This window comes from Phaethon aethereus, assembly GCF_964289735.1.
Source record: "Phaethon aethereus genome assembly, chromosome: 2".
NCBI classification, from domain to species: domain Eukaryota; kingdom Metazoa; phylum Chordata; class Aves; order Phaethontiformes; family Phaethontidae; genus Phaethon; species Phaethon aethereus.
In genome coordinates, this window is record NC_138582.1 from 68,037,721 (window position 1) to 68,064,670 (window position 26,950).

Below are 26,950 nucleotides of genomic sequence, written 5' to 3' on the forward strand. Positions count from 1 at the left end.
AGGCTACTAGTCCATATCTCCATCTAGAGTAAACTGTGTCTGGTTCACTATGATGAGTCTCCCTGTAGTGTTTCTCCTTTAAAGTGTCACTGCTTTAGTGCAAACAATGCATCATCTGGCCCCAAAGGGTCTATTGATGGTGGGAAGATGACTGCTGGGTTTTGCCTGAATGACTACTTTTGGTAGCTGTTCAGGTTGTCGGAAAGAAGGAGAGATGCAGAAGTTGTGTTGGTTCTCAGTCCTGGGAAGCTGTAGGGCAGGCAGATACAACATTTCCGTTCCTAAAATTCTAGAAAAGTTTGGGTTGGAAGGGACCTTTAAAGTCATCTAGTCCAATGCCCCCTGGGCAGGGACATCTTTTGCTAGATCAGGTTGCTCAAAGCTCCATCCCACCAGACTTTGAACGTATCCATTCAGGAGTACCTTGCCTCAGAATTGCTTTAATGATGTTACTGCCCAAGGCACCTGACACATATGGTGGCTGTCTTTCAAGAATTGCCTGAGAATACCTTAAACGGCTGTCCACCTCTCCATATTAGCTGAGCTTAAGAGCTTTTTCTTCTTACTACATGGAAGTTTAGGTCATGAACAAGGTAATTTTTGCATCAGCGTTTGACAGCTGAAGGTAATGAACAACCACAAGCGAGCAGGTTGTGGTGGATTAAAAGACATAGTTTCTGCTATCTGACCTGCGGCAGTTCTCCATTCTGCACTTAGTATTTAACTAAAATAAATTAGTTGGAACCATCCTCTTTGTTCATCTTAAAGCCCAGCTGCTGTAGAAGATGCTGCTAGCCTTTTCACGAGCAAGTAGAAAACAGATGATACGGAGAATTGCTTTTTCTCTTGCAGGTGATAGTTACAGGCAGCGTTCCTTGCAGGATACTCATTAAGAACATGCAAAATAAGATTCAGTTTAATAGTTTTAGGAACTGCTCAGTTAAATTCATGCATCTGTATTTTTTACTATTCATAATAAAAGCTTGGGATATTTATATGCAGAAATATTTATTAGCAGGGATTTTACATGACTTGAAAGGTGCAAGTGCAGAATATTGATTAAAAGAATATATTGAAATACTTGGTGAAATATCACAGAGTAAGAGCCACATCTCCACAAGTAGAAAAGGAAAAGTTTCTTGGCTAGTGAAATGAAAGAAGTTCAAGGGTAAGTCTATTGAGCTTATCGTACTGCAGTGCTACTGCTTTTCTTTCAGAAAATGTTGCTGTACAAAGTAATTCTAAAGGTCAGTCTGGTTTAGATGAGACTAATTGAATTAATTCTGAACCACAGCTCATTCTCTAGAAATTGAACTCTTGAGGAAGGGAAGGAAATAAACATACTCCTTAAATGCAAGTATGGGTTATTTGTATGCCGTATTTATTTACAATATCTGTATTTATGTACAGTATTTCCATATAGAGGACAGAACACTGAAATACAAGGTCAGGACTAGATTCTCTGCTGGTGTAAAAATGCATAGCCGCTACATTCAGGACAGCTGTATCAACAAACAGCAGCCTATCACAACTTGGCCTTGTTTTCTAAATGATGTGTTGGTGGCTTTGCTCTTTTGTAAAATACTCCATTAGATGTCATGGATTTTAGCATTGCATTTAATTTTCCAAGGACAGTGGCACTCGGGGAAGATTCTAAGGACAGTGATTCAGGTTACCATTGCTGCTACTGGGAAATACGTAGCCAGATTTCCGCCAGCCACGCTGAGGGTTTTACCCTGGAAATCATGTTATAAAATCTTCAGTAGTTCAAGCAAGCAATAGCAACTTTCTAGTTTCTAAGGCTTTCTATACAGATGTTGTGTCCAAAGATTCATATGCAAAAAAGCAAAGTTGGTCAATTTACTGCTCTACATTATAAAGAATACCTGAAGATTTTTTTTTTTTTAATGAGACAACAGATGTGTGACATCTCTGTCAAAGGTAGTTAGGAGACTAGAAGTGGTGTGGGAAATGTCAATTGACTGAAATGGTGTCATGGCAGCTTTACAGGTCAGGATTCCTTACAGCAAAACAAAACAGCAGGACTTGTGATAAAATGCCTTGTTTTCTTATGCCTCTTTCTTAAAAAGTCATACCCCACAAAATACATATAGCTGAAACAATTTAGCACTAGTTTACAATGTTCTGTAAGAATCCTTGAAAATATTTTTTCTGACATTTCATTCCCAGTTGGCACATTGTTATGATTCCCTGATCCAATTTGTGGTTTTGTTTGGATTGAATTTGGTTGGGATTTTTTGTTGTGGATTGGCATTTTGACTTTAGCAATGGCCTGTGTACGCTGGGAGGCAGACCACTTTATTTTGTGATTATGCTGAGAGCAAACGAAGGGAAGGGTTGGATAGCCTCGTGGTCTGTAGTACTTCAGGGGTCTGAAGACTGGCATTAGGTTCCCTGCAGAGCAGCCAGATTCCTTGGTGGCTTCAGGCAAGTCCCTTAGTCTTTGCTTTGCTTAATGGTGCTTCCTTGTCTAACCTGTTGCCTGCTGTGTGCCTCCCTCTCCTCCTTCTCCCTCTTTACTACCCACCCACAAGCTGTTAGCACCCTTTAACTTTTAAGCAACTCGGAAGTCACACTCACTTAGGTGAGATCACTGAAGTGTAGAAGGTACAAGTTACCATGAGCCCCTGCTGGATCAGGACTTCAGACTGTAAACTCCCCCAAATCCTGGGATTGCTTCCTCTTCTTTGGTCCTAACCACATTTCCAGCTGCTTGTGTAATATAAATAGCTTTCCTATGCATTAAATACACAGAACACACTGGAGTACTACCACGAATGCTGTCGGAAAGAGAAACCATGTTGCAGATTGATTTTTGAAGTGTGCTGGAGATTTACTTTTAAGATGGTTTTAATTTTTGAGGTGTTTCTCAATGTATTCTGCAGTCTCTCCAGCAAATCTCAGAGAAGCCCTAGTAAATGGTAGTATACAAGATGGGCAAGAGAAGGGAGAACATGGATTCAGGCAGGGAAATGGTGTAAGACTGTATATGTGTGTGGATACCATACAAAAATGAGAGTAATGAGGTTTGCGTGATCCTGCATAAAGCCAAAGTTTCTGAAGGTAAAAGAAAATAAAAATTAAAAAAAAACCCTGAGGACAGCAGGAAAATAAAGGAGTGGAGCTGTGTGCAAGAACACCGTTCTTGCTATTGAAAGATAGCCCATTGTATCTTTAAAACTTTTAGCTACAGTTAAGCTTAGAAGTATGAAGTGTGACAATTGGATCGTTATTGTTGAAAATGTCAAAGCTTTGAAAAACTGACCTTAATATCCCTTCAGCAATTAAATGATGAACTTCATGTTATGTGCAGATTGTTTCACTGCTGTTAATTAAATGCCAGTGCAATATCCATTTAAAAATGCAGCACTTTCTTGCTGAGAAGTTTAATCCAGACCGTAACTATTGGCCTCTGCCATAAACACTCTGCTGATATCTACAGTATTGTTATAGCAGCAGTTCCCATTCAACTTGAAAAGAAAACAGCTCTTTTAATAATTGTTTTTTCTAACTCTAAGGAGGAGTGTGATTGGTCATGTACCACACAAGAGACTGGGTATGGCATTGCTTCATTTCATATGGTGGCTGTGCTGCTTCCTTTTTTTTCTTTTAATTTTTTGAAGGTGGGAGGAAAGGTTGTGCTTTATGAATGGAATAGCATTCTTCTAACGTGCCAAAAGTGCTTGAAAGCCTGCACCTCTAAACCTGCTCATGGGAAAGAGAAATACTGTTGCTTTGCATTAGGTTTATTTAAACCTCAGGAGAACAGACTTGCATCCCTTTTCACTCTTTCAAGAGAAGCTTTGTTTTGTTTTCCTTGCTCTCCTGCTTTCCACAACAAACTGCCCATTTTTAATTCAGAAGCTTCCTTCAGACTAGGAAATAATAGAATTACCGTTTTTTCTCACTACTGCTGCCAGCAAAATGAGTAAACACAGTACATTGGGACAGCAAGTGGTAGGTTGGCACCATTGGCGAGTGCCATATATTGGAAGCAAATGTCTGAAAACCTGAATTTGTCCCAGTATAGATAAAAGAAGAGGGATCGCATCCTTCTGTGGTTATCCTCTGGAAACACGAAGTGTATAGCATTTCCAAATGCAAGGGTTTTTTACCTCATTCTTGCATGTCACCTTTCCTGCTAAGACTTCTAAGTGTTTTGGCTTTAGTTTTCTTTATTTTGGTGACTTCTGGTTTTGCCTCCTTTCCTGAGAACTGCTATTGCTTTGTCTTCCCCATTCATATTCTTTTTTCTTTCTTTTTTGCTGCATGGAGACTCTCTGCTGTACAAGTGTAAGTATTTTTTTAGCTCTGCTGTTTCTGGCCTACTTGTTTACATTTTTGTGCTCCATTTGCCTCTGTACTGCCTTGTGAGTCTCCTGGGAGACTGTAGTGCCATCCATCTGCACCTACAAATGGAATAGGGAGCGGTCCAGGGATGAGATTGGATTTTTCAAAAAGGTACAGCTAGCACAGTATCTGAATTTAAAGCATCCCTTGGCTTTAAGACCAAACCAAAGCAGAGTGTTGACGTAGGAGGTATAAGCACAAATGCTACTGCTCAGAAAGAAAACCTCTTGATTTGGTTTTATATTTAAGCGTCATCCAGCTTAATGAAAGAATGTTTTAAAAATGTGCATAAACTCAGGCTTTCTTGCCTCTAGGGTGGAAGACATGTCAGGGGTTATCTCAATTTTTCTTTGTCTGGTTGAATCACCTTGAGCTTTTGACTGCTGTTCTCACCTTTTTGTGCTGTTGCCCTTAATATGTTCTTGAAGCTGAAAACCCCTATGTTGTTTTGCAGGAAGGAGGGTTGAAGGGAGACTGCGTTGGGGAGCTGAATTTCAAGAAGGAGGGGGAAGTTGTTCATTAGTTTGAAATCTTAAAGGGAAGTGACAGGAGGGTCACAGAGCATCACTGTATCTAATCGGATTGAATATCAATTACTTAGGAGGAGGAGAAAAACTTGGAAATGAGCGTATCCCTCAGCACTGAGAGTAATTTCAATTATCTGTATAATCAAGGAATGTAGAGTATCTGAGACCCTGTTGCTAAAAACACATTGTTTTCTAGCAGTCAAAATAAAGTGATTTTAGTTGTTTTTAATTCCCAAGATACTAGTGTTCTTCCACTGTTGGTAATACAATTTAGGAAAACTCAAGAGAGCTCAGATAGTTTTTTGAGGAAGGGAGTCAGAAGGGAGGAATCTGGAAAGGTGATCATGGGAAGACATCCTGGGAGTTTCAAGTTAGCTTGGTGACATGAGAGTGTGTCCTTATTTGGGAGTATGGTGGAGATTTGCTGGCTTCCATCTACTGCAGAGGATGTGGAGCCATCTTGTGGATCTTCTTGTGGAGCCATCTCCAGAGATCTCGGTGGCATAGGTGCACACTTCCAACAGGGCTTCCCAAGACCCAGAGATGCAGTTAATTTTTTATTTGTTCTGCCAGGCAGCCTACAGTGTGCTCATGGAAAAGTAGGCAAAACGAGGAAGAAGTTCAGGAGGTGGTCTGCTGGAATGGGGAGTCCCTGGAAGATGTGGAAGAAGTAAAGGAGGGGAGGTTGATACTATTCCCCTGTAAAGGCCAGGAGTGAAACGTTAAGGCAGGAAAGCTGTGTTGTACTTGTGTGGCCAGAGGTGGTGGGAAGGCAGAAGGTGCACATCTGCCAAACCTGAACTGCTTCCATGAACTCAGAAATGGGGCTCAGACTGGGGACATCTTTCCCTAGGAGTTCAGGTATCTCCTCTGGTAATGACATGTGCTCTGCTGCTGTAGCATATTGCATGGTGGCTGAGATATTAAGCTGAGATTAAGTCTAAAAATGTTTTGTAAAAAGAGCACACTGGCCTATTTAAATTAATGCTTTGACCCATTTTGCTCTGTGTGTGATCTAGAAAGTTCACTTGGCAAGAAGCCCCTCATCTGTGCACTTCCTAAACAGGCTAGAAAACAGAAGGTTTTCAAGTAAAAGTGTATGTGTAGCTGTTACTCACGCTGTTAAAACAAATGGGAGGCATCTCTATCCCTCTGCCTTTAACCAAGCTGCTGATGGATCATGCCAAGCTGACAGCAAGTTATAGCAGTGATCCAGAGACTGGCTTATGGTCATCAGCACAAGCTCTGCAGGGTCGTCTGGGGTCATCTTTTTGTCTGGGAAGGAAGATTAAATCATTCTGTTCCTGGCTGTCGGAGATGTCTTGGAATCACAGAATCACAGAATCACTAGGTTGGAAAGGACCTTTAAGATCATCAAGTCCAACCATTAATCCAGAACCACCATGCCCCCTAAACCATGTCCTGAAGCGCCACATCCACACGTTTTTTGAACACTTCCAGGGATGGCGACTCCACCACCTCCCTGGGCAGCCTATTCCAATGCCTGACCACCCTCTCAGTGAAGAAATTTTTCCTAATATCCAATCTAAACCTCCCCTGGCGCAACTTGAGGCCATTTCCTCTTGTCCTATCACTAGTTACTTGGGAGAAGAGACCAACACCCTCGTCGCCACAACCCCCTTTCAGGTAGTTGTAGAGAGCGGTAAGGTCTCCCCTCAGCCTCCTCTTCTCCAGACTAAACAACCCCAGTTCCCTCAGCCGCTCCTCATAAGACTTGTGCTCCAGACCCCTCACCAGCTTCGTTGCCCTTCTCTGGACACGCTCCAGCACCTCAACATCCTTCTTGTAGTGAGGGGCCCAAAACTGAACACAGTATTCAAGGTGCGGCCTCACCAGTGCCGAGTACAGGGGCACAATCACTTCCCTACTCCTGCTGGCCACACTATTCCTGATACAGGCCAGGACGCTGTTGGCCTTCTTGGCCACCTGGGCACACTGCCGGCTCATATTCAGCCGGCTGTCAACCAGCACCCCCAGGTCCCTTTCCGCCGGGCTGCTCTCCAGCCACTCCTCCCCAAGCCTGTAGCATTGCATGGGGTTGTTGTGGCCAAAGTGCAGGACCCTGCACTTGGCCTTATTAAACCTCATACAGTTGGCCTCTGCCCATCTATCCAGCCTGTCCAGATCCCTCTGCAGAGCCCTCCTACCCTCCAGCAGATCAACACTCCCACTCAGCTTGGTGTCATCTGCAAACTTACTGAGGGAGCACTCAATTCCCTCATCCAGATCATCTATAAAGATATTGAACAAGACTGGTCCCAGAACCGAGCCCTGGGGAACACCACTCGTGACCGGCCGCCAGCCGGATTTAACGCCATTCACCACAACTCTCTGGGCTCGGCCATCTAGCCAGTTCCTCACCCAGCGAAGAGTAAACCCGTCTAAGCCACGAGCCGCCAGTTTCTCCAGGAGAATGCTGTGGGAGACGCTGTCAAAGGCTTTACTAAAGTCCAGGTAGACAACATCCACTGCCTTTCCCTCATCCACTAGGCGGGTCACCTGGTCATAGAAGGAGATCAGGTTGGTCAAGCAGGACCTGCCTTTCATGAACCCATGCTGGCTGGGCCTGAGCCTTTGGCTGTTCTGCAGATGCCCTGTGAGCACTCTCAAAACCAACCGCTCCATAATCTTCCCTGGAACGGAGGTCAGGCTGACAGGCCTGTAGTTCCCAGGATCCTCCTTCCGGCCTTTCTTGTAGACGGGCGTCACATTGGCAAGCCTCCAGTCTTCTGGGACCTCCCCTGTTAACCAGGACTGCTGATAAACGATGGAGAGTGGCTTGGCAAGCTCCTCTGCCAGCTCTCTCAGTACTCTTGGGTGGATCCCATGTTTAAGTCCCTCCACAGGAACGTCAAAACTTGCCCTGTGCTGTTTTGCATTGGTGACCTGGCCGACGCGGCTCTCTGCTTGTCTATGTTTATCCAGGAGCACTCTGAACACTGGCCATGGCTGTGAAGTTACCGGCGATCGGAGGTCTCCCATCAGCCTTGTTTTCTGTCCTCCTTTCTGATCGTCTTTAGCATTAGTTGCTACATTATCCTACTAGATGTAATTTCCAGTCGCACCACCAAAAAAAGTGGCAAGCAGACCAAAATGCATGCATTAATATATACAATTAATATATACAAATAATATACATTAACATGAGAAATGGGTTATGGCTGGAAATAAAGCCAGGGGACTACTGATAGTGACTCCTAATTGCTGTCCCCCAAATGCCGAGCTGCTTCAACTCTTCCTTACCTGAGGTGCGGAGTCCTTTGGTTGTTTCAGGTTTGGGTGATGGATCAGCAGCTGTCGAGGTGCGCAGTTCTGAGGCTGCCCAGCTGCCTACCCATTGCACAATCCACTCCAAAAAGTTCAGCACCTCTCCAGCCACTTGCCGTCAAACCCATTGCATTTAATTTACTTGTGTCTCTGAAAGTAATGTCTGACCTTTGATGCAGTAACGCTTTGCCTGCTCATTAGTTTCAGGGTAAGTCTGCTCAGGTGGCAAGCAATTTCCTGGCTGGTCTTGAAATTATTTTATTATTTACTGAGCTTGTCAAATGTGGAAGTGGAAACATGCAACAGCTGAAGGTACCTTTTTTCCCAGCAATGTGCATGGCAAGGAAAAGAGAGCTCTGCTGCCCAGATAATGCTATCACTGCCCACTCTCTACTCTGCAAGTCCTTTTCTGGTCTTGAGAAGATGCATAATAACTTTCCTGTTAACAAAAGTCTGTCATAACCCTGAGCATGTGAATAGTGACATAATAATCCTCCTGACTACTTTGGATGGCAATATGAATTCAATACGTGTTAAGTCTGTGCACTGAACTTTACATACATAAAAACTAGCAAATGTTTACCTTAATTCATGATTTGCTTGAAATGTCAATGTCAACTGTCTTTTCTGGCTCACAAAAATTGATACCACTAAACATGATTAATGATTCTGTTAATGAGTTGTGAGTCATAACAGCTTCCTGACTGACACTCCAGGTTTGAAGCCATTAGGCTTCAAGACCAGCAAGTAAATGGAAGTATATGGATGTCACTAAAGCCAGCATGTATGACTGCCACAAAAGGAGCCCATCTTTGCAGATGCTGAGTCATTTTAAATTAACTCTTTAGAAAACCTGCAGGTCAACTTTTTCTTTAAAGGTCTTACAATGCTGAGCGATGTTAGGAGGTCTGGAATTGGTGACGCATGCATTTCCTGTAGCAAAACTGTCTGTCTTGCCATGCAAACTTTCAGGAGAGTTCAGGGAAGAAAATAATGGCAATTTTCTTCCAAAAATAACAAACTCAGGTCTTAAGTCTGGGTATTTGTGCTCTTAAGGCAACATACTCCTTTTTTCTGGGAATGTGAAGATGAGAAGAATAATAGCACATAACTTTCAGTAACTATGTTGAATGTATGCCAAGGTAACTTTCCACTTCTTCTCAGTGTATCTAAAGTCCAGGGAAGTCATGTGTTTGCTGGAGATACTGCTAACACTAACATGGTATTTTTGCTTTTTGAAGAAGGGCTGTGTGCCCCAAGACTGCATTTTTCTAGGGAAGTTTGGTGAGCTGTGGTGGTGTCCAGAGGCATAGATACCTGAATTTTAATCATTCCCAGCAGCATGTAAGCTAACAAATACACTAACTGAGGAAGGTGTATTTTGTATCAAAAATAAAGCCAGAACAGCAGGGAGACTATCCCTGATATTGTCATTAACTGTGTAGTACTGGATGCAGTAATTAAGTTTTCTGTGCTTCATGATCGCAAATGCAGAGGTGGGGTTTTAGTAGTTCCCTTATTTTACGGTTGGGGATCAATGAGTTGATGCTTTGTCAGTTCAAATAATCATCCTGTGTACAACCTGCAGTTTTAATGGAAGAATAACCTACCTCCCTGGTTCTGTTCAAAGTCAGTTGAACAAAATGTCAAGTTAGAAAAAGTTCTGAATGTTTGAGAAGGGGCGGAAAAAAATCCATCTCCTCCTGGTGTTAAACCAAATCAGATCTTGGAATGATACATAGGCTTGAAGAACTGATTTGTTGGATAGAAAGGAAAAGATGTTCTTTGTCATTTCTTCTGTCCGCTAAAGTAATTTTTATTTTGTTTTATGTTGATAGATGACTCCTAAATCAAAAAGGAAAAGCATCCACAGTAGAATGCTCCGGCCAGTGTCCAGAGCTTTTGGTAAGTGAGAATTTCTTAAAACCTTTTTGCTGCTTTGCTTGTCTGAGATTCTTCTAGGTATTGGTTAAAAAGCACAGGTGACTATCCCTCCCTCTGGATTGCGTTTGAGGCCCACACTGGTTGCCTTGTTTTGTGACTCTACTAGTGTATTTGGTAGTAAATATTTGCTCACAGTGCTCTGTCTGCTCACAAACATACTGTGGCTGAATTCTCTAGATGTATTTATAATTATTTACCACAAAAGAGAGGAATGGCATTGTCTTTTGTTTTAAATAGCATGTTAAGTCTAATTAGAAAGTTTTGATTTCTCTTAGAAATGGAATTTGATCTAGATAAAGCACTGGAAGAAGTACCTATCCATATAGAAGACCCACCATTTCCTTCCAGCAGGCCGGACAAACGAAGTTCTGGATTCATTTCAGAGCTGCCATCAGAAGAAGGGAGAAAACTGGAACACTTTACAAAATTAAGGCCCAAAAGGAATAAAAAGCAGCAGCCCAGCCAAGCAGCAGTGAGTCTACATTAAAATATTGCTGGCAATGTCTTCTTTTGATTGCAAGACCTGATTCATGGCAAAAAGCAATGTAATGAGGACAACTGTTAAAGTTTTAAAAGCCATAAACAACTACTTTAATTTTTCTTCTGGCATTCATGTCTTTCAGTGTGCAATCCCAATTACAAGCTTTTTGTCTCGTTTGATACAGCCTGAAACCAGGATGTGTTTTATCCTTTTTTTCATTTGCTTTTGTTTTTTTCATGGGAGCAGTTTCTGGAGGTACTTAGAGCTTTCACAGGGAACACACAAAATATCATGAGACTTCACAGTTATATTGCAAGGGTTTGTTAAGTCTTAATCCTTTTTTCTGCCTGCATTAAGATGTGGTAACTTGGCACAAATTCTTATTTCTATCAACTCTCAGAGGAGCTACTCTGTGACACCCAGCTTCCCACAGCTCCTTAACTAAAGATGGTGTTTGGGCCAGCAAATCTGCATAGTCACAGATCTGCTTTTCATGCTGGAGCCTGCCTTAGAAAAGCAAAACAGAACAGCACTGTCTGTCTACGAAAGGCATTGATGTGAACCCAAGTATATGTGCGTGGAGTTCCCACAGTTCCATTTCCTTGGCATACCACATCAATAAAGATTTATTTCTGTGATGGTATGTCCTTGGGGTAGGTAAGGACACATCTGGAGGAGTTACAGAGCTATCTCAGGGCAAGAGAGCACAGCTGATATGGTAAGTAACCCTTATCAAGGGGCAGCCATTGCTGCTCTGAGTTACGCTGCCTAGTAATGCATGCCTGTGGCCTCTTCTGCTCCCTGAGGATTGTTGGCGGGTAGGACCCCTGGAAATTTCCCTAATGCTGGGAAAGATCGTATCAGGCAGTAGAGTGCTTTTTGTGCCACTTGGAAATGGAGAAACCTTCAAGCCAACTTTCCATTCCCTTGCACTTTTTACAGGGAAGGATAGAGGTAGCAGGAGGACTGGTCTCCCCATTGTAGTGAAAACACGTCTGTATTTACTTATTCCAATTCCAGTTCTGCAGAACGCACATGTTTTCCTAGTTGCTAAAGTTGCCTCTATTCCAAACTTACTTGTTGCATACTATGCCATCCGCACAGTGGGGACATGGGAGGGCAAGTGTTTTGCTACCAGGCATGGAACTAGGACATACGATATCTTGCTCAATAGAAGTGAAAAGCTTACTGCTTGTAGAGGAGAAGTGTTACTTCCTGTGATAGTGCCATGTTGTGGGAATGCTCATCCACATTGAATTAATCAGGAAATTAGGAGTTTATTTAGTTGCAGAAATTGAAAGGAACTTTTTTTGCTTAAACTCATTTGTCCCTGTCCTATTTTTATGGACCGTTTAATCCTTAGTGGTTCTGACCTCATAACAAGTCCAAACAAATTTTTGAAAGACTTAAGATGTTTGCTTTCATGCTTCTGGAAATGAAACGGTCAAATTTTGAAGGCCAGAGTCATGAGAGGACTGTGGCATTGTCTGCAGATTTATTTGCTGCTGGTTTTGCCACTTTGAGAATACAGAAAACAGTGGTTAGGAAAAGCACTTGAAATGCGAGAGGCAAAATCTTGACCTTTGCTGCTGCTTAAAGCAAGGTTGTTTGCTGTTCCCATTATTTCCATTTAGTAATTTAAGGAGTCTCAGATGATCATAGCTGTACTTCTCTGGTTTTGCTGTAAAACAGATTTGTTCTTTGTAAGCTGAAAAATGTCAGAAAAGAAGGGAAAAATGAAGGAAAAAAGGAAGATGTAAACTTTGAACTTGGCGGGGTGGGCAGGCAGAATCGTCAAGAGTTTTTATGGAAATGAGTGTTCAGAGGGGGGAGAAAAAAAAGGGGGAGAGAAGACCTCAGCACTACCCACCCCCAAGTAGCTTTGAAGGAATACGGTGAAAACAGTTGTTTATCATCTTACGTGATGTTCTTCCATCATGTGTAAAGATTTAGTAAAGCAAAGAGGTGAATCACTAATGTATGAAAGAGATTGTGATTCATCTTATTTATTGCTGCTTCCAAGCCAGTATTTCCTTATTAAAGAAACATAGAAGGCTCACTTTTAAACTTAGGCTAAGAAAAAAAATACAATTGACAAATGAAAACTTAACTTTTTTTTTAAAGTATTAGGAACATAAAACACAAAATAAACCAGAGCTCAGTCTTTTACATTAACCACTGATCACTGAACAGCATTACAATAAACATCTATAAGAAAATCCTGTGGCTTGAGGTCCTTATTAGGCCCTCATCATTTGTGGACATCTTTAGTACATTTTTAGGAACTTGCTGCTTTTTCACATGCAAACTCTTCTCGTTTCTGAGGTAGATCTTCTCACTAGCTGTAGATGATTGGATTCTTGTGTTACTTCCCCTTCAGGAGATGCACTTGCCTTTGATACTTGCATGTTTGTTCCTACTATCTGGAGGGCTCCAGTGTCAGTATTAAATGGTTTCTTATTTCTGTTGAAATGCATCAGCCACTTTTGGTTCATGTATTTCAGTTGAAACATCAATGTCAACTGTTTTTTGACTGAGAGGGTAAATGGTTACATTGAGACAACGAGCACTGGTGTGACCAACACAGATGTTAGCATATGCATTGCTGCCTAGGGTCAGATGTGCCAGCTAAACAAGTTCTCTACAGAAAACCCTCAAATTGGCAGAGCTAGAAGTCTGAGAAGTGATTGTGTTTCTTACAATAAAACTGTTTTTTATAGAAAATATGCAGTTTGGCAACAAAGCAGTCATTACCAGGTGTGCTCTTTTCAAATCAGTATTACATTGCTGCAGCAGGTATCAATAAAATACTGTTACCTTCGATAACAAAGTAAATGCTAGGCTTCTAACAAGTTCAGCCATGGAAAGTAAAAAGTTTCATGATGTGTCAAAGCATTAGTTCATATGCAGTGCATTTTCCTGGCTTAATGAGTCTGGGTTTGATGATAACAGCAGCTTTTAAGAGTATTTATTTTTCTTTTTAGAGTCGTAGAAAGAGTGTGTATTCCAGCTGAAGAAGGAAGCTGGGATTACTCTGAGTTATTGTGGCAACTAGGAGATTCCTTGATTTAAATGGCTTCAAATTACAAACCCTGCTATTTTGTGGCAGACTGATTCCTGGTTATTAGTACTACCAAGAATATGACTGGGTTGAGTCTTGTGGAGTCGTCTGTAGTCACTGAAAAGGTTTCCATATGGCTTTTAAATTGAAGGAAGTCTCTACTGGTAATAGAGGTTTTCCACATCAAAGCCATGTACAGCAGCTAGACCACGTGAGAAATCCTCCCAGGAGACGGTGTGTTTCATCTTCAGGATGCTGCCAAGTCACCAGCTAATCTCCACAGGGCCTTTGTGGTTGGCAGGTATTACTAAGTCAGCCTGGTTTAGATGCCTACAATCACCCACATTCAAAATGTGGCCATTGAAACCAAAGAAAGGAGACAGGTTTTCCATTTTCAGATACTCAGCAAAAGTCTGCGTTTAGTTCCTAAAGTGAAATACACGATTCTGTATTTAGAGTCTCTCTGAATGTATTATAAAAGGCTATGTTAGCCTGCTGGAGCTCTGTTTCTAAATCTCTAAATCCAAAATCCAGAACATATGTTTTTCTCTGAACAAGGAAACAACTAGGTGTTGAAAATACTTCCTCTTCAGGTCACCACCTGATCAGGATTTAATTTTTCCTTAACTGCTTTTTTTTCTTTTCTAACGAACTAGTGCTCTATTCTCACAAGCCCAAGGCATTTATTCCTGGCCTTATGCATTGCAGTATCCAGTTTGTCACTGGTGTTTTCGGGTACTTTGCGTTTGATGTAACATGTCAAGTGACCTGACTAAAGGGGGAATTCCAGTGGAGATTCCATTGTCTGCACTGAGGTTTGGTTCGCACATGCAACTTATATAATGTCTTAACTCTTTATTGTTATCAATGAAACAAATATGCTTAGATTATTATATACCAGAGAGGTTTTTTTCTTCTGTCAGGTGTCTGCTGGTGTGCCTCCAGAAGGGGATCAGAATGGCCTCATGGGGAGAGTGGATGAAGGCGTGGATGAATTTTTCACGAAGAAAGTGACAAAAATGGATTCAAAGTAAGTTAAAATTTAATTTAAAAAAAATTAAATTAAAAATTCCATCCTGATAGCTGGGCAAGTAGCTCTTCTAAGTTGTGTTTTACTTCTGTTCCCAATATCCAAGGTTGCTGTTGTCAAAGTCAGAAAATACCTTAGTAGTCAAGGCATTGTGAATTCAGTTACCGTCCCTTGAAAATGACTACTTTGAAATAAATTGCCTTAGTATACCATGAGGGGCATTATTGACTAGTATGTATTTTTATAATTCAGTTGACTTCATTTTACCCCTCAGTGGAGCTCATTAGAGCTGAAGAAGAGTTGTGTATTGGTTGAGGATCTCCTCTCCAGTGCTAGTAGTACTGGGTGTGGGTGTGTCTCTAGTAGGGACTGCTTCTGGGCACAGTGTTTTGATAGATGATAATAGATTCATGCTGTTTTAGAAATATGTTAAAGACATGTTTGACAAATTTGTAGTATTCCAGATTTATGCAATACATTGATCTGAAAGATATGTCTCCCTCAGCTTTGTATAAGGGTTATACAGCTTATACAATCGCTTTGTAGCTGGTTGTATATTTACAGAACCATGCATCTAGATGTTCTTGCATTCATGCATGTTCGTGTACATACACACACAGAGACGCGCACAAATACTTACATAAATAAATGAGAAAGGGCAATTTCTGGACAACTTGGAATGGCCCCTTCTGTGCTCTGTGTGACATCCATTAAGGAAAATGTTAGGTGTTTACTGGTAGGTAGCTGTGGCAGGAAGCATTTTACAGTCACTGTAAGTTATAAATACCTATGGTGACATGTGAAGCCATATGTGATATGCTATGTGTAGTGGTAAAATTATGGTAGCTTTGAAAAATGGATTAATCAGCTTAAGTTCAGGGTGCTCACAGACTACTGTATCCTCCTGTGCTTTCCTTGGCCAGCCGCTCATTTCAGATGTCCCCATGAACTTGCACCATCCCTGCGTGCCCGTCCCTGGCCATGCCCATTGCTAAGAATCATTTGCTGCACTGGTGGCTCTCTCTCCAGTTGGGGTGCTCTTATGCAGAGGTGTTATGTGCCCAGCTTTCCCCTCAAGTGTGAATACTCTGCTTGTAAGATGCCTGTAGAAAATCTTACTGACAGGTGGGTGGTTTGGGGTTTGTTTTGTGTGGGGTTTTTTTTTTTTTCCTGAGGATGAGCACCTGCAGTATAAAGGTGACCTCTCTGTGTTCCTCACTGAGAGAAGGTGGCTGCGCCAACTAGTTCCTGTTTCAAGCAGGGCCCTTACAGGACAAGATCTCCCAAAAGCTGTGTGAATCATGTGCCTGGATCAGTTGTTCTCCTTTTACTAATGGGCAGATGCAAACTGGAGGTAGCTCACTGTGGAAACAGAGCAGAGTGAAATTGTATGCTGCAGTGGGTTGACCCTGGCTGGATGCTGGGTGCCCACCAAAGCCGCTCCATCACTGCCCTCCTCAGCGGGGCAGGGGAGAGAGGATGTAACAAAGGCTCATGGGTCGGGATAAGGACAGGGAGAGATCACTCAGCAATTAGCATCACAGGCAAAACAGACTCAACTTGGGGAAAAATTAATTTAATTTATTACCAATCAAATCAGAGTAGGAGAATGAGAACTAAAATCAAATCTTAAAACACCTTCCCCCCACCCCTCACTTCTTCCTGGGCTCAACTTCACTCCCGATTTCTCTCCCTCCTCCCCCCGAGCAGCGCAGGGGGACGGGGAATGGGGGCTGTGGTCAGTTCATCACACGCTGTCCCTGCTGCTCCTTCCCCCTCAGGGGAGGACTCCTCACACTCTGCCCCTGCTCCAGCCTGGGGTCCCTCCCACGGCAGACAGTCCTCCACAAACTGCTCCAGCATGAGTCCTATCCACGGGCTGCAGTTCTTCACGAACTGCTCCAGCCTGGGTCCCCCCACGGATGCCATCCTTCAGGAAGAGGCTGCTCCAGCCTCGGCTCCTCGGTCCACGGGTCCTGCCAGGAGCCTGCTCCAGCGTGGGCTTCCCACAGGGTCACAGCCTCCTTCGGGCATCCCCCTGCTGCGGCGTGGGGCCCTCCCCGGGTGCAGGTGGAGATCTGCTCCCCCATGGAGCTCCATGGCTGCAGGGGCACAGCCGGCCTCACCAGGGTCTTCTCCAGGGCCTGCCGGGGAACCTCTGCTCCGGCGCCTGGAGCCCCTCCTGCTGCCCTGGCCGGGGGGTCTGCAGGGCTGTTCCTCCCCCGTATCCTCACTCCTCTCTTCTCCGGCTGCAGTTGCCGTTGTGCAGTTTGGTGGTTTCCCCACCCACCTTCTTAGCCCTGTCACCCCGGAGGCGCTGCCACCGTTGCTGATGGGCTCAGCCTTGGCCAGCGGTGGGTCCATCTTGGAGCCGGCTGGTGTTGGCTCTGTCGGACACAGGGGAAGCTTCTGGCAGCTTCTCACAGAAGCCACCCCTGTAGCCCCCCTGCTACCAAAACCTTGTCATGCAAACTCAGTACATACAGGCGTAAATAGCTTGGGCAAGGCTGTGTGGTGGTGGAAACAGCTGGGTGCCCTGTACAGGTGAAATGGCTGCCTCTCTTCATTATACCATACACAAGGCCAACACAGGAATTCTCATGACAGTATGGTTGATGTTAATTGTCCAGTTTTTAATTTAGAGACACCAGCTAATGACTGGGCCTAGGGCAACATATGCATCATACAAAAGATTGGCTTTGCCCAGGAGAATTCATTTGGTACTATTTAAAAGAGAGGGAGGAAGGGAGTGGAGAAGAGTTTAAAATGCCTGTGTCCTTTATTAGGAGACCATCAACTAAAAGTTCAGACAGCAGTGAGCCCAGTGAAACAGGTGATGAGAAGAAGAAAAGGGACTCAAGAAAGAGTGGCTTCCTTAACTTAATCAAATCAAGAGGCTCAAAATCTGAACGACCCCAGACTGTGTTGGTGGCAGAGGAGCCCTCCTCGCCCAAGGTTGCTGCAAAAAGTTCAGCTGTGGACACAAGCAAGAAGGAGGTAAAGCCTGCAGAGCAGAACGGTGGTACAGAGCGATCCGAGGAATTAAAGACGCCAGACTCATTGGAGGAGGCACAGCCAGACGATGCAGCAAAAGCTGAGAGGGCTGACAGCAAAGGAAGCCCACAAGGAGGCCGGAGGTATGGCGTGCAGGTGATGGGCAGTGGACTTCTCGCAGAAATGAAAGCCAAGCAGGAGAAGAGAGCAGCCTCTGCTCAGAAGGTGAAGGCAATTTGATTTCTCTTGAGTTGTTGAAAAAAAATGAGCAAGAGCTAAGTGTCTTCAGGGGAGGTGGGTTGGGTCTATAAGGGTTGGTGACTGGGGCTTGACACATCAGTCCTGCTTTCCACCCTTTTGCACCCTTAAGCCTGCACTTTCTCTCCTCTTGTGGAGGAGGTGACACCAGCTCTTGCACTTGATGTCAGGCCATCACAAGCACAGAAGAGGACACATAATTGTTTGCATGTATTATGGAGTAATTTTGGGGTGACTAGTAAGCACAGCTTGGATGTCTCCACTCTATATGATGTGTGATTTGTTCATGTGTAATGGAATCATGCTTTACAAAAGGTAAAGCTAGGACAGACTTCTTACTGTGTGTCCCCTGCACACCGGTACCTCAGGTGTTTGGCAGAGTTAACTACAATGGTAGCTATCAGTGTTCTTCTCTTTTGGAAGGTGATGTAGAAAGATGAAGAGATGTACTGTATTTTAAATTATATATTCCATGCCGAGAAGTAAATCTGGCTTCCAGACACTGTTTACTGAATAGTTATTCATCTTATCCTTTCCTTGTTGCACTTTATTTTTATGTCCTTTTGTGCCACACCTAATTATTTTTATGTCTTTGATTTCTGTTTTTCAAATACTAACACTCAAAGAAAATAAGCATATGTTTAAAAAAAATTAATCTATTCCTAATTATCTGTCTGGATTCCCTTTGCTCTAGTTTTCTGCTCTGTGAAGTGCTGATGCTGGGCAGGAACCAGTTTGCTTCACTTTGCAAATGTGCAGAGTAGAATATCCCTGTGTTGCTCCAAAGCGTTTTGTGCTGACCTATTTTGCACGATGTCCATTTCTCATTGAACTTCCCCATTATCATCCTCTGCTTCCTCCCAGCTGCAGTTGGCATATTCTAAATTACCAAAGGATCAGTCTTTTTTTCACTCCTCTCTTCCTCTTCAACATGCAGGGCATCTGGTTGATATCTATTCCCCACCATTATCACCTGTAATTTAGAAGGTGTTACCTTAAGACAAAGCTCATCTGCAAGCTTTGCTGTGTTTTCCTTCCCTTAACACGTTGCAGAATTGTCTTGCTGTGACCAAGCAAGGCACCCAAAGTTCCTTTTTACCTTTCTTCATGATCTTATAGTGCTTGCCATGATGTCTGAACCATTCTTGCAGACATTGGAATCTTGTAATAAGCAGATTCAAATTGACATAGTAGTCTATGGTTCATTAAAAGCATCCTCAACATAAAAAACTGTTCTAAAGAAATGACTAATTCCCACCTTTCTTATTGGTACTGAGTAGTGCCCATGAATAGTCTCATTGATTTCTAAAACACCAAGTTCTCAAGTAAAATGCCATATGATTTTAAATAAGAGTGTTATGCTGTGCCTGTAACTTATACCAAGCTACTCCAGATTATATGAATTTTTACAACTGCACAAATTGTGTGTGCTTGGTGCTCTTCAAGATCTTAACACTTGTCATCTGAAGTTAGTCAGACCTGGAATGATGTGACTGAGGTTGAATATCAGCATGTGTAATTTTTTTAAGAGCTTTCGTAGCATTGATTGAAAACTTGAATTTCATCTATCAAAAAGAAAAGTTGTTGCCTTTTCCTGTTTCTTTGTCCCCACCCTTTGCTCTTTTAGGTTTAATTTTCAAGAAAATAATGTTATTGATCTTATTTTTTTGTTAGATTTTGTAAAAAAAAAACTTATGGAATGCAAAAGAGGGGCTCTTTTTTTTTTTTTTTAATTGTGACCAAGAAAACTTAATTGAAACAGGAATCTGTACACAGCGAGGCACTGGGTTATCCATTCTTAATGTTGCCCAGACCGCACAAAATCGAACTGCTGTTTAAAAGAATTTTTCACATACTTCATCCTAGATCACAGTATCAAATAATTTAGGTTTGCATTTTTATTCATGATATTCATGAAGGTGAAAATCATACAGTATCCTGATGGTTGAGCTACAGAAGACAGCATCCCACTGCTGTTACGTTGTTTGGGATGGGTATGACATCAACTTCCCTAACATCTTCAAATTTATCAGAATTCCAGTATGATAGAAAATTCTATTTTCCTTTAAGGTACAGATGGCTGCTTATATTCTGAGCTATTTTACTTGAAAACAAAGCCAGAAGGAATTTACTATTTCATCCATACCCTACTGCAGTCTTGTTACAGATACAAGTGATGAGCAGGTGCACAGTAGATGGAAAGATGGTAAATGTTTTTTGTTTTCTTTTGCTTAGAATACAGTGTGTGAATTGGCTTTAATGGTAGAGTTGAGTATTTGCAGATTAGTGTTGCTTCTAAGCATGCATAAAAAGATCTTTTAGCTCCATCTGGTGTTTACAGACTGAATTTTTAAATACCTTGAGCAGGACCTATGAGCATTCAAGATCATCTGTAACCAGTTTATTCACTCTTGATGGCACCCAACTCTGCAGTATTTCCCAACGTTGCATGAATTCCTATTAAAAGTAGAGCCTGGTCATTATTTATCTACATGATAAATTCACCTGCATTTGTCTGACACAATTGACAACTTCTCAGAGTAAACTTTCTGCAGCAAGTGTTTAGTGTTGTCTCGGGACCATAAGCAGTTTGTGACGTGTGTACCGTAGGTAGCCAAACATGCTAACATCCTAATTGCATTATTAAGTACTACATGAATAGATGCCAGCACTGGTTTTTGCACTTGTCTCTGTACATGGTCATATTTCTCCAGTAGTCCTATAACTAGGGAGGAAGGAGCTATAGTGAAATTACTTTTCATACTGTCATACAGCGCTCTTGAGTAATTTACTGTAGCTAAGTTTTATACATGTATCTTCAATATTTACATAGGAAAATTAGTATTTTGGTGAAAATTAATGAGTGTTCACATTTTATGAAGAAATTGTTGGTAAATTCATTTCTCAAAAGTTATTTTTCCAAGTTATGGAAGAAAAATCCACTAAGTGGAGAGTGGTATTCCCTTCAAAAATATATAGCCAAGACAGTCTTACAAAGAAACAGGTGGTGGACTGGAAACTGGTGAGAATTTAGCCAAAATATCAATGACAGTCAAGAAATGGGAATAAAAACTGAGTTTTCACATGGTGGTAGAAAGCATAATGTTCCTGCTAGCTTTGGAGGGGACTTTGTTTTGTTTGTATGGGCACCGTAGCTTACTATTCTGGCCCTACAAGTCATGGCATTTCTAGAGTGCTTCTGACCAGAAGACTTTGTTGTTTGTTTTAAGCGTGTTTTTTAACATACAGATGATTTTATTTCTGTAGAAATATAATCCCTTAGAGTAGATAGTTATATCTGTATCGGGGTAGTTTTACGGTACAGGAAGTTTAATGACTATCCTAATAAGCATCCTCCTTAATGCAGTGTGCCATTTTAAGTGCACACCTGTGCTTAGTGGAGAGGTTGGTAGGTAGCATTACCCTGCCAGGTCTTATACAGGAATGGCAGCACTCAGCATCTCCATCCTTTTCTTTGTTGTATTGGAGAGAGGCTTTGTTTTAGGAGCTGTGAGATTACATGAGCAAAATGGAGGCATTGGTAAATCTGTAAGGCCATCCACACTGTTTTCCGCATCGCTCCCCAGAATCTGCTTCTCTTGAAATGCCTGTGTTGAATTACCACCACAGGGGAAAGACCCATGGCCAGCATGGATATTTAGAGATCACTCCTTTATGTTTATATTTAAAATACTATTTTCACTCTAAATCCATCAATTTTTTTATAATTAGTATGTGCTCCTGCTACTTATAACCATTTTCTTCCTTCCTACCTTTCCTGTTGTCCAATTTTTATCTACATGCTATACCTAACAGCCTTTCAGAGTGGAAGCTCCAAAGGGCAGTGATCATGTCTGATGTACGCTGCATGGCACGTGGTAGAGGTTTCTGAACAGTATGGGACAGCCAGATCCCAGCGCGAGTCATGCAGAGTTGGTGTTGGAGCAGTCGTAGCAGTGTCCTGTGTTCAGGACAGCATGACTTACGCCTGGGTGTACCACCAAATGCAATGGTCATCAGCACAAATCATTTGCTTTAAGTCATTTGCCACACTAACTGTCTTAAAATAGCAAATCAAGATTAAAGCAGTCTGCAAAAGCCTATCCCCACTTTTTTAGTTTCAAAACATCTCACTTTTTTGCCTAGCCTTATCTTTATAAGACTTTCTGTCATAGTATATCCTGGACTTATTTCTGTGCACCTTTTGTATCCTCCCATTTATCCCTCTGCTTAAGCTTTGGTAGCAGGTAAGACAGTAAAAAGAGGCTGGTTCTTCTACAGGCACATTGGCTGCATACCTAAGCTTCTCCTGGTGAATACACAGGTTTCAAGCTCACTTAGGCTAGAGCTATGATATGACAAAAGCCTTCGCACCTTTTCTTTTGAGGCCAGGATGTTAGGGAAGCTATTTTTGAGAACAGAAGACTTAGCCAGAATATCAGCACATAAATAAGAAGCCCCCTTTCTTTAGAGATGCTGAGCATCCAGCAGTACTTGTGACGCCCTATATTTTTAGGGGAATCCTGTAAATATGTGAGTGCTGCTATTCTGCAGTTGCAGGTTTATCTAAAATAAGGAGTTACTCTTGTATGTGGAAGAGCATAAGATCTATTCAGCAGTCATGTTGAAAATCTCAATCTTCAGAAAAAGTCTTTTTATTTTAAACCTAAACAAGGAATTTTTAAATACAGAGCTATCTTTGCAGAAAAGACTGGTTCCAACGGGCACCTTCAGTTTCAACTCCTCTACATTGGGAGACCTGTCGCTTAGGAGGCACGGTGGCATTGCAGCTTTGCTAGGCATGTGGCAGTATTAGTTACAAATCAGCATAGTTTTCTTCCTGCTTAGATCTTCAAGACCTGAAAGAGAAACAAGGAGAGAGAATCCACCATTGGTTACTATCACTGCTTTCTCTGTCTTATGGCTTCCAAATTAGAGCTTTATTTCCTAACAGAACCACTAAATTGTATTAATTACAGATATATTATTAATATGAAAGCTTTTCTTACTCTTTCAGAAACTTGGGAATGACACAACTCCCAGAGAGTCTTTTGACACGGTGATGAGCTCAGAACGACTGGATGGAAGTGGTACAGGTACAGTTTGAATTTCCTGGTGTAAACTATTCTAGAAGATGCAAAATGCCTAACCTCAAAAATCTCACTATCCTCTCCAGATTGTGTGCCTACAGTTACTTAAGCAAAATCTGAGCTTACACTACATGAAAAGGATTACAAGCAGCTCACTTTTTGTACTGTGTTGGACTGCACTTTTCATGAAGTCAGCTCTAGGGCCGAGTTGGCAGCTCAGCTTTTACTCTTGTGTTCCACAATGCACAGAAGGGAAAGTACTTGGTGCATGTGCCTGGGTCGCCTTTGAAAGGGTGCTGACTTGTAATGGGATCAGCAAAGCTGAAGCTGAACCCAGGAGCCAGCAACAATGTCTGCACACAAAGAAGTGAAACTCATGAATATATTCAGTGAACTAAATATGACTAATTTGCAGGGTTTATAGTAGTCTCTGCACCCACCAGCTTGAATAGTCTTGGTTTTCAGCCGTTAGAGTAGACATTTCATAGGCAATGGCAGCTGGCTCTTCCCAGGCTTTGCCTGGCTTGACCAAAGCCAGGGCTGTCTGCAAAGCTGTGGAGGCCCCTGGACACTGCACACATGCACAAAATGATTGTCCATCATCTACAAAGTGGAGTCCAGCCTTGCAGTGCTTACAGCACCGATTCTCTCTGCACCTAGTCCTGCTGTGCCCTTGTCAACCTCCAGTCCTGGGCCCCGATGTGGCAGTGCCTACAATGCAGCTATCTCAGGACAAGATGAAATTCTGGTCTCTGTGCATATTTTTGGGACTGGCCAGTGAAGTATTCAAAAGGAATTCAGCCCTGGTGGTTTGTGCGTGCCACATTCACTGGACTGAAAGGAGTGGCCTGAATTAGGACATCCAGGTCTGATTTCTCAACAGTGGTGGTAGGTATCCTGCAAGCACAGCACATAGGGTTGCCAAAACATACAGAAGCAAGGCTGAAAAAACAGGCTGAAATAAAAATCCAAATGTGGCCATCTTGGTTGAGCACTTCAGCAATCGATTTTGCAGTTTTATACCTTCCTAAAGCTAGTTTTAAAAGACGGCATATCCCGATCATGCTGAACTCTATAAATCAATGCTTTTAAAGCCTGCTTATCTTTTGAGGAGGAATTTGTGTACTATATGTGCCTCCTGATATCATCAAACCGAAGTCAGAGGAGCAAGAACAGTCACATTAGAGTAGCTGGGGGTGTCTGAGCCCAATTTTTCTCTAGTCCTTGTCTCTGTATATGACACATTTCACCCCCACCTCACTGCACTATGCACGTCCCTTCCTTTTGGCCTCCAGCTGTCAGTTCTTTACCACTTCTGCTTGAGAGCTCCGCGAGGCTGCTCTGCTGTTGCGACTACAGTTTTTCTTTGTTTTGGGTTAATGTATTTTAACTTACTGGGTTCTAATAATACTAGCAGGCCTGAGGTTAGGAAGGCAAGAAAGAGGGTTAATGGAAAATAGACGCTGAAGGAGAATAAGATTTTTTTATTCCTTACTTCATGTCTGGATGTTGCCTGCTTTTTTGTATGCATACACACAGGTGTGAGAAGGTGTCCTGTTTTTGCTTGCAGCATGAAGGTCTATTGCATGCATGCAGGCATGAACTCTCCCTGTCACGCACTCACACAAATATATATGCGCCACACAACTCTCTATATTTCACCAGAGTTTAACTCCAGCTGGGCTGAAAAACAGCTACATGAGCTGGAAAAAAATATTGGAGATTGGTTTGCAACAAATTGTATCAACACTCCCCTCCTCCCCCCTGCCATTAAACTGTCTGTGTTCTGCACTTTTGTAATGAGTAGGGTTTCTGAATGGGAATAGCAGGTAGGTAGGTCAAGTCAGCATCTGTGAGCCACATACTTGGCTTTGCCAGGTACCAAGGCCACTCGTCTGCATTTCAGTTAGTCTGTAATTCTCTTCTGAGAATAAAGAATGTGGCAGTTGTTGAAAGTCCCAAGCTAGCATACAGGTTCCAAGATTATCATTATATCTGCTTCATAAAAGCCTTCAACCTTCTCAAAGCTGCAAAGAAGAAAACTGGGGCAGGCATTTTGCTTGTTTGCAACGTAGTGTCCAGCAGCCTTTCTAACAACTTGCACAGCTAGATTGGAAGTCAGCATAGCTTTATCTGTAAGTATCTTGGTCTTTGTTTTGGTATATAATAATACGTTGATAAACTTGCTAATGTGTGGAAACCATAAACCGTATACAGTGTTATTAGATATATCAAAATAAAGAATACTTTGATCTCGTCTAAGTTTCCAAATCTCCTCCAGAGCTTGCTAAAAGCAACAAATAACAAGATGTAGCCTGCTGATCACACATTTGGGATTTATTTTCTGGGCCAGGTTTTCTCTGTTGATCTTGGATAGCCAACCTTTTGCATGTAGAGGCACAAAACAGCCAAAGGCTGCCTTTTCCACTGATCCGTCACTGCTTTCTCAGCGGGTAGGCTGTACCATCTGCTCCCAGAAATATGAAGGGAGTATGAGGTCCAGTCAGCCATTACCCCAAATATATTAAAAAGGGAGAGATGCTATTGCCTCTGAGGCAATTGAGTTATGAACTTAGCACATGCACAAATTAGTGGTTTTAGATGCTTTTCTTGCAGTGATTTTGAATGAAATGTTAGGGATCCTCTTACACTCTTGCACTGCAGTGCAGCCGTGATATGTGAGCTAGTGATGATATTTTCCACATAAGCGTACCTGTGCACAGAGCCTTCTGTATTGCAAGAGATTTTATTTTATGTGTCTATTTTTTTTAGTGCCTAAACTCCAGCAGACCCTTCCAGAGAGTCGGTTTGCCTCAAATAAAGGTGACTCTATCTCAGCATCATCAGAAAAAAATTCAAAAGCTGAACCAAAGGCAGAAGCTGGTGCAAAAGCAAGAAGTTCTTCCAATACACCGACAAGCCCAAAACCCCCACTTCAGTCAACAAAGCCCAGCCTGGCAGGACGACCCACGGTGCCACAGAAACCACGCTCTGCCTCTCGTACTGGTGAGGAGCTCTTCTGGGCGTTCGTTATACCCAGCTGGGTACTTCTGAGTGGCATTTGTGTGGGCTATGGAGGAGAAACCCATGGCCACATCCTGAACAGAAGTTAAATGTAGAGGGACAGGTTCTTCAGTCACTTCCTCTTGAGATGCATCCTTCTTTTCCACCTCCCTCTGCCCTCATTCACATCAACTTATTAAAATGGTTTAATCTGTGATCCGGAATAGTAAAGCCTGAGGAGAAGCAATAGCAGCAGTGGCAGAGTTAGGCTGCTTTCATGGAAGAGGGGAACATGGAGAGCTACTTCAGCACCAAATCTCTCTTGTGGGAGCACTGGCAAAATTAACTGTATTTCTCTAAACACCTGACTGTAAATACTAAAGTGCCTGGGTTTTTCTGTCAGGCTGGTCTTGGCCCCTTTGAGTAAATGCCAATTATTCTTAATAACTTGCACAAACTGACTCGCTCTCTTTTTTCCTTGTTTTGCCTTTGTTTCTTTCCTTATTGCTTTTGACTGGAAATAATTGTAACTGTGCTTTTATAACCCTTCAAGACTGCCAGTTGAATGACTATTAACTTCTGCTCTGTCCTAACCTCCTGCCCGGATACTATCTCAAGACTTCCAATAGCATGAAATTTTTCAGCAAATCTGCCATACGTTTGTCTGTCTGCTATTTAATGGGCCAGTGTCACAACACTCTCTTCCCAAAGTAGAGCCACTGCAGTTGAGAGGAGTTAAATGCTAGTTACTGACTCCCCCAGTAGCTATGGCAAATACAGCTTATTAATTGCTAATGACTGAAAAATGTGAGCATAGCCATCTGTAAGAGCTTGCAGACCTCTTGGCTTTTCCCATACTCATTGCTGACTTCTAAAGATGTCGTTTCTGGTGAGGATGAGGGG

The 26,950-nt window shown here is 42.4% G+C and overlaps 1 protein-coding gene across 2 annotated transcripts in view; it reads left to right on the forward strand.

Annotated features, from left to right (window-relative positions):
- CARMIL1 (capping protein regulator and myosin 1 linker 1) overlaps window positions 1–26,950 on the forward strand; it is a gene marked incomplete at its 5' end in the record, with an annotated part of 195,347 nt that overhangs the window by 160,033 nt on the left and 8,364 nt on the right. For both annotated transcript variants that reach the window (XM_082015322.1, XM_082015323.1), the window contains 6 exons: window positions 10,025–10,091; window positions 10,406–10,602; window positions 14,596–14,702; window positions 17,489–17,921; window positions 22,972–23,050; window positions 25,817–26,050. In XM_082015322.1, coding sequence (XP_081871448.1) covers window positions 10,025–10,091; window positions 10,406–10,602; window positions 14,596–14,702; window positions 17,489–17,921; window positions 22,972–23,050; window positions 25,817–26,050 — 1,117 coding nt within the window. The remainder of the gene's footprint in view (window positions 1–10,024; window positions 10,092–10,405; window positions 10,603–14,595; window positions 14,703–17,488; window positions 17,922–22,971; window positions 23,051–25,816; window positions 26,051–26,950) is intronic.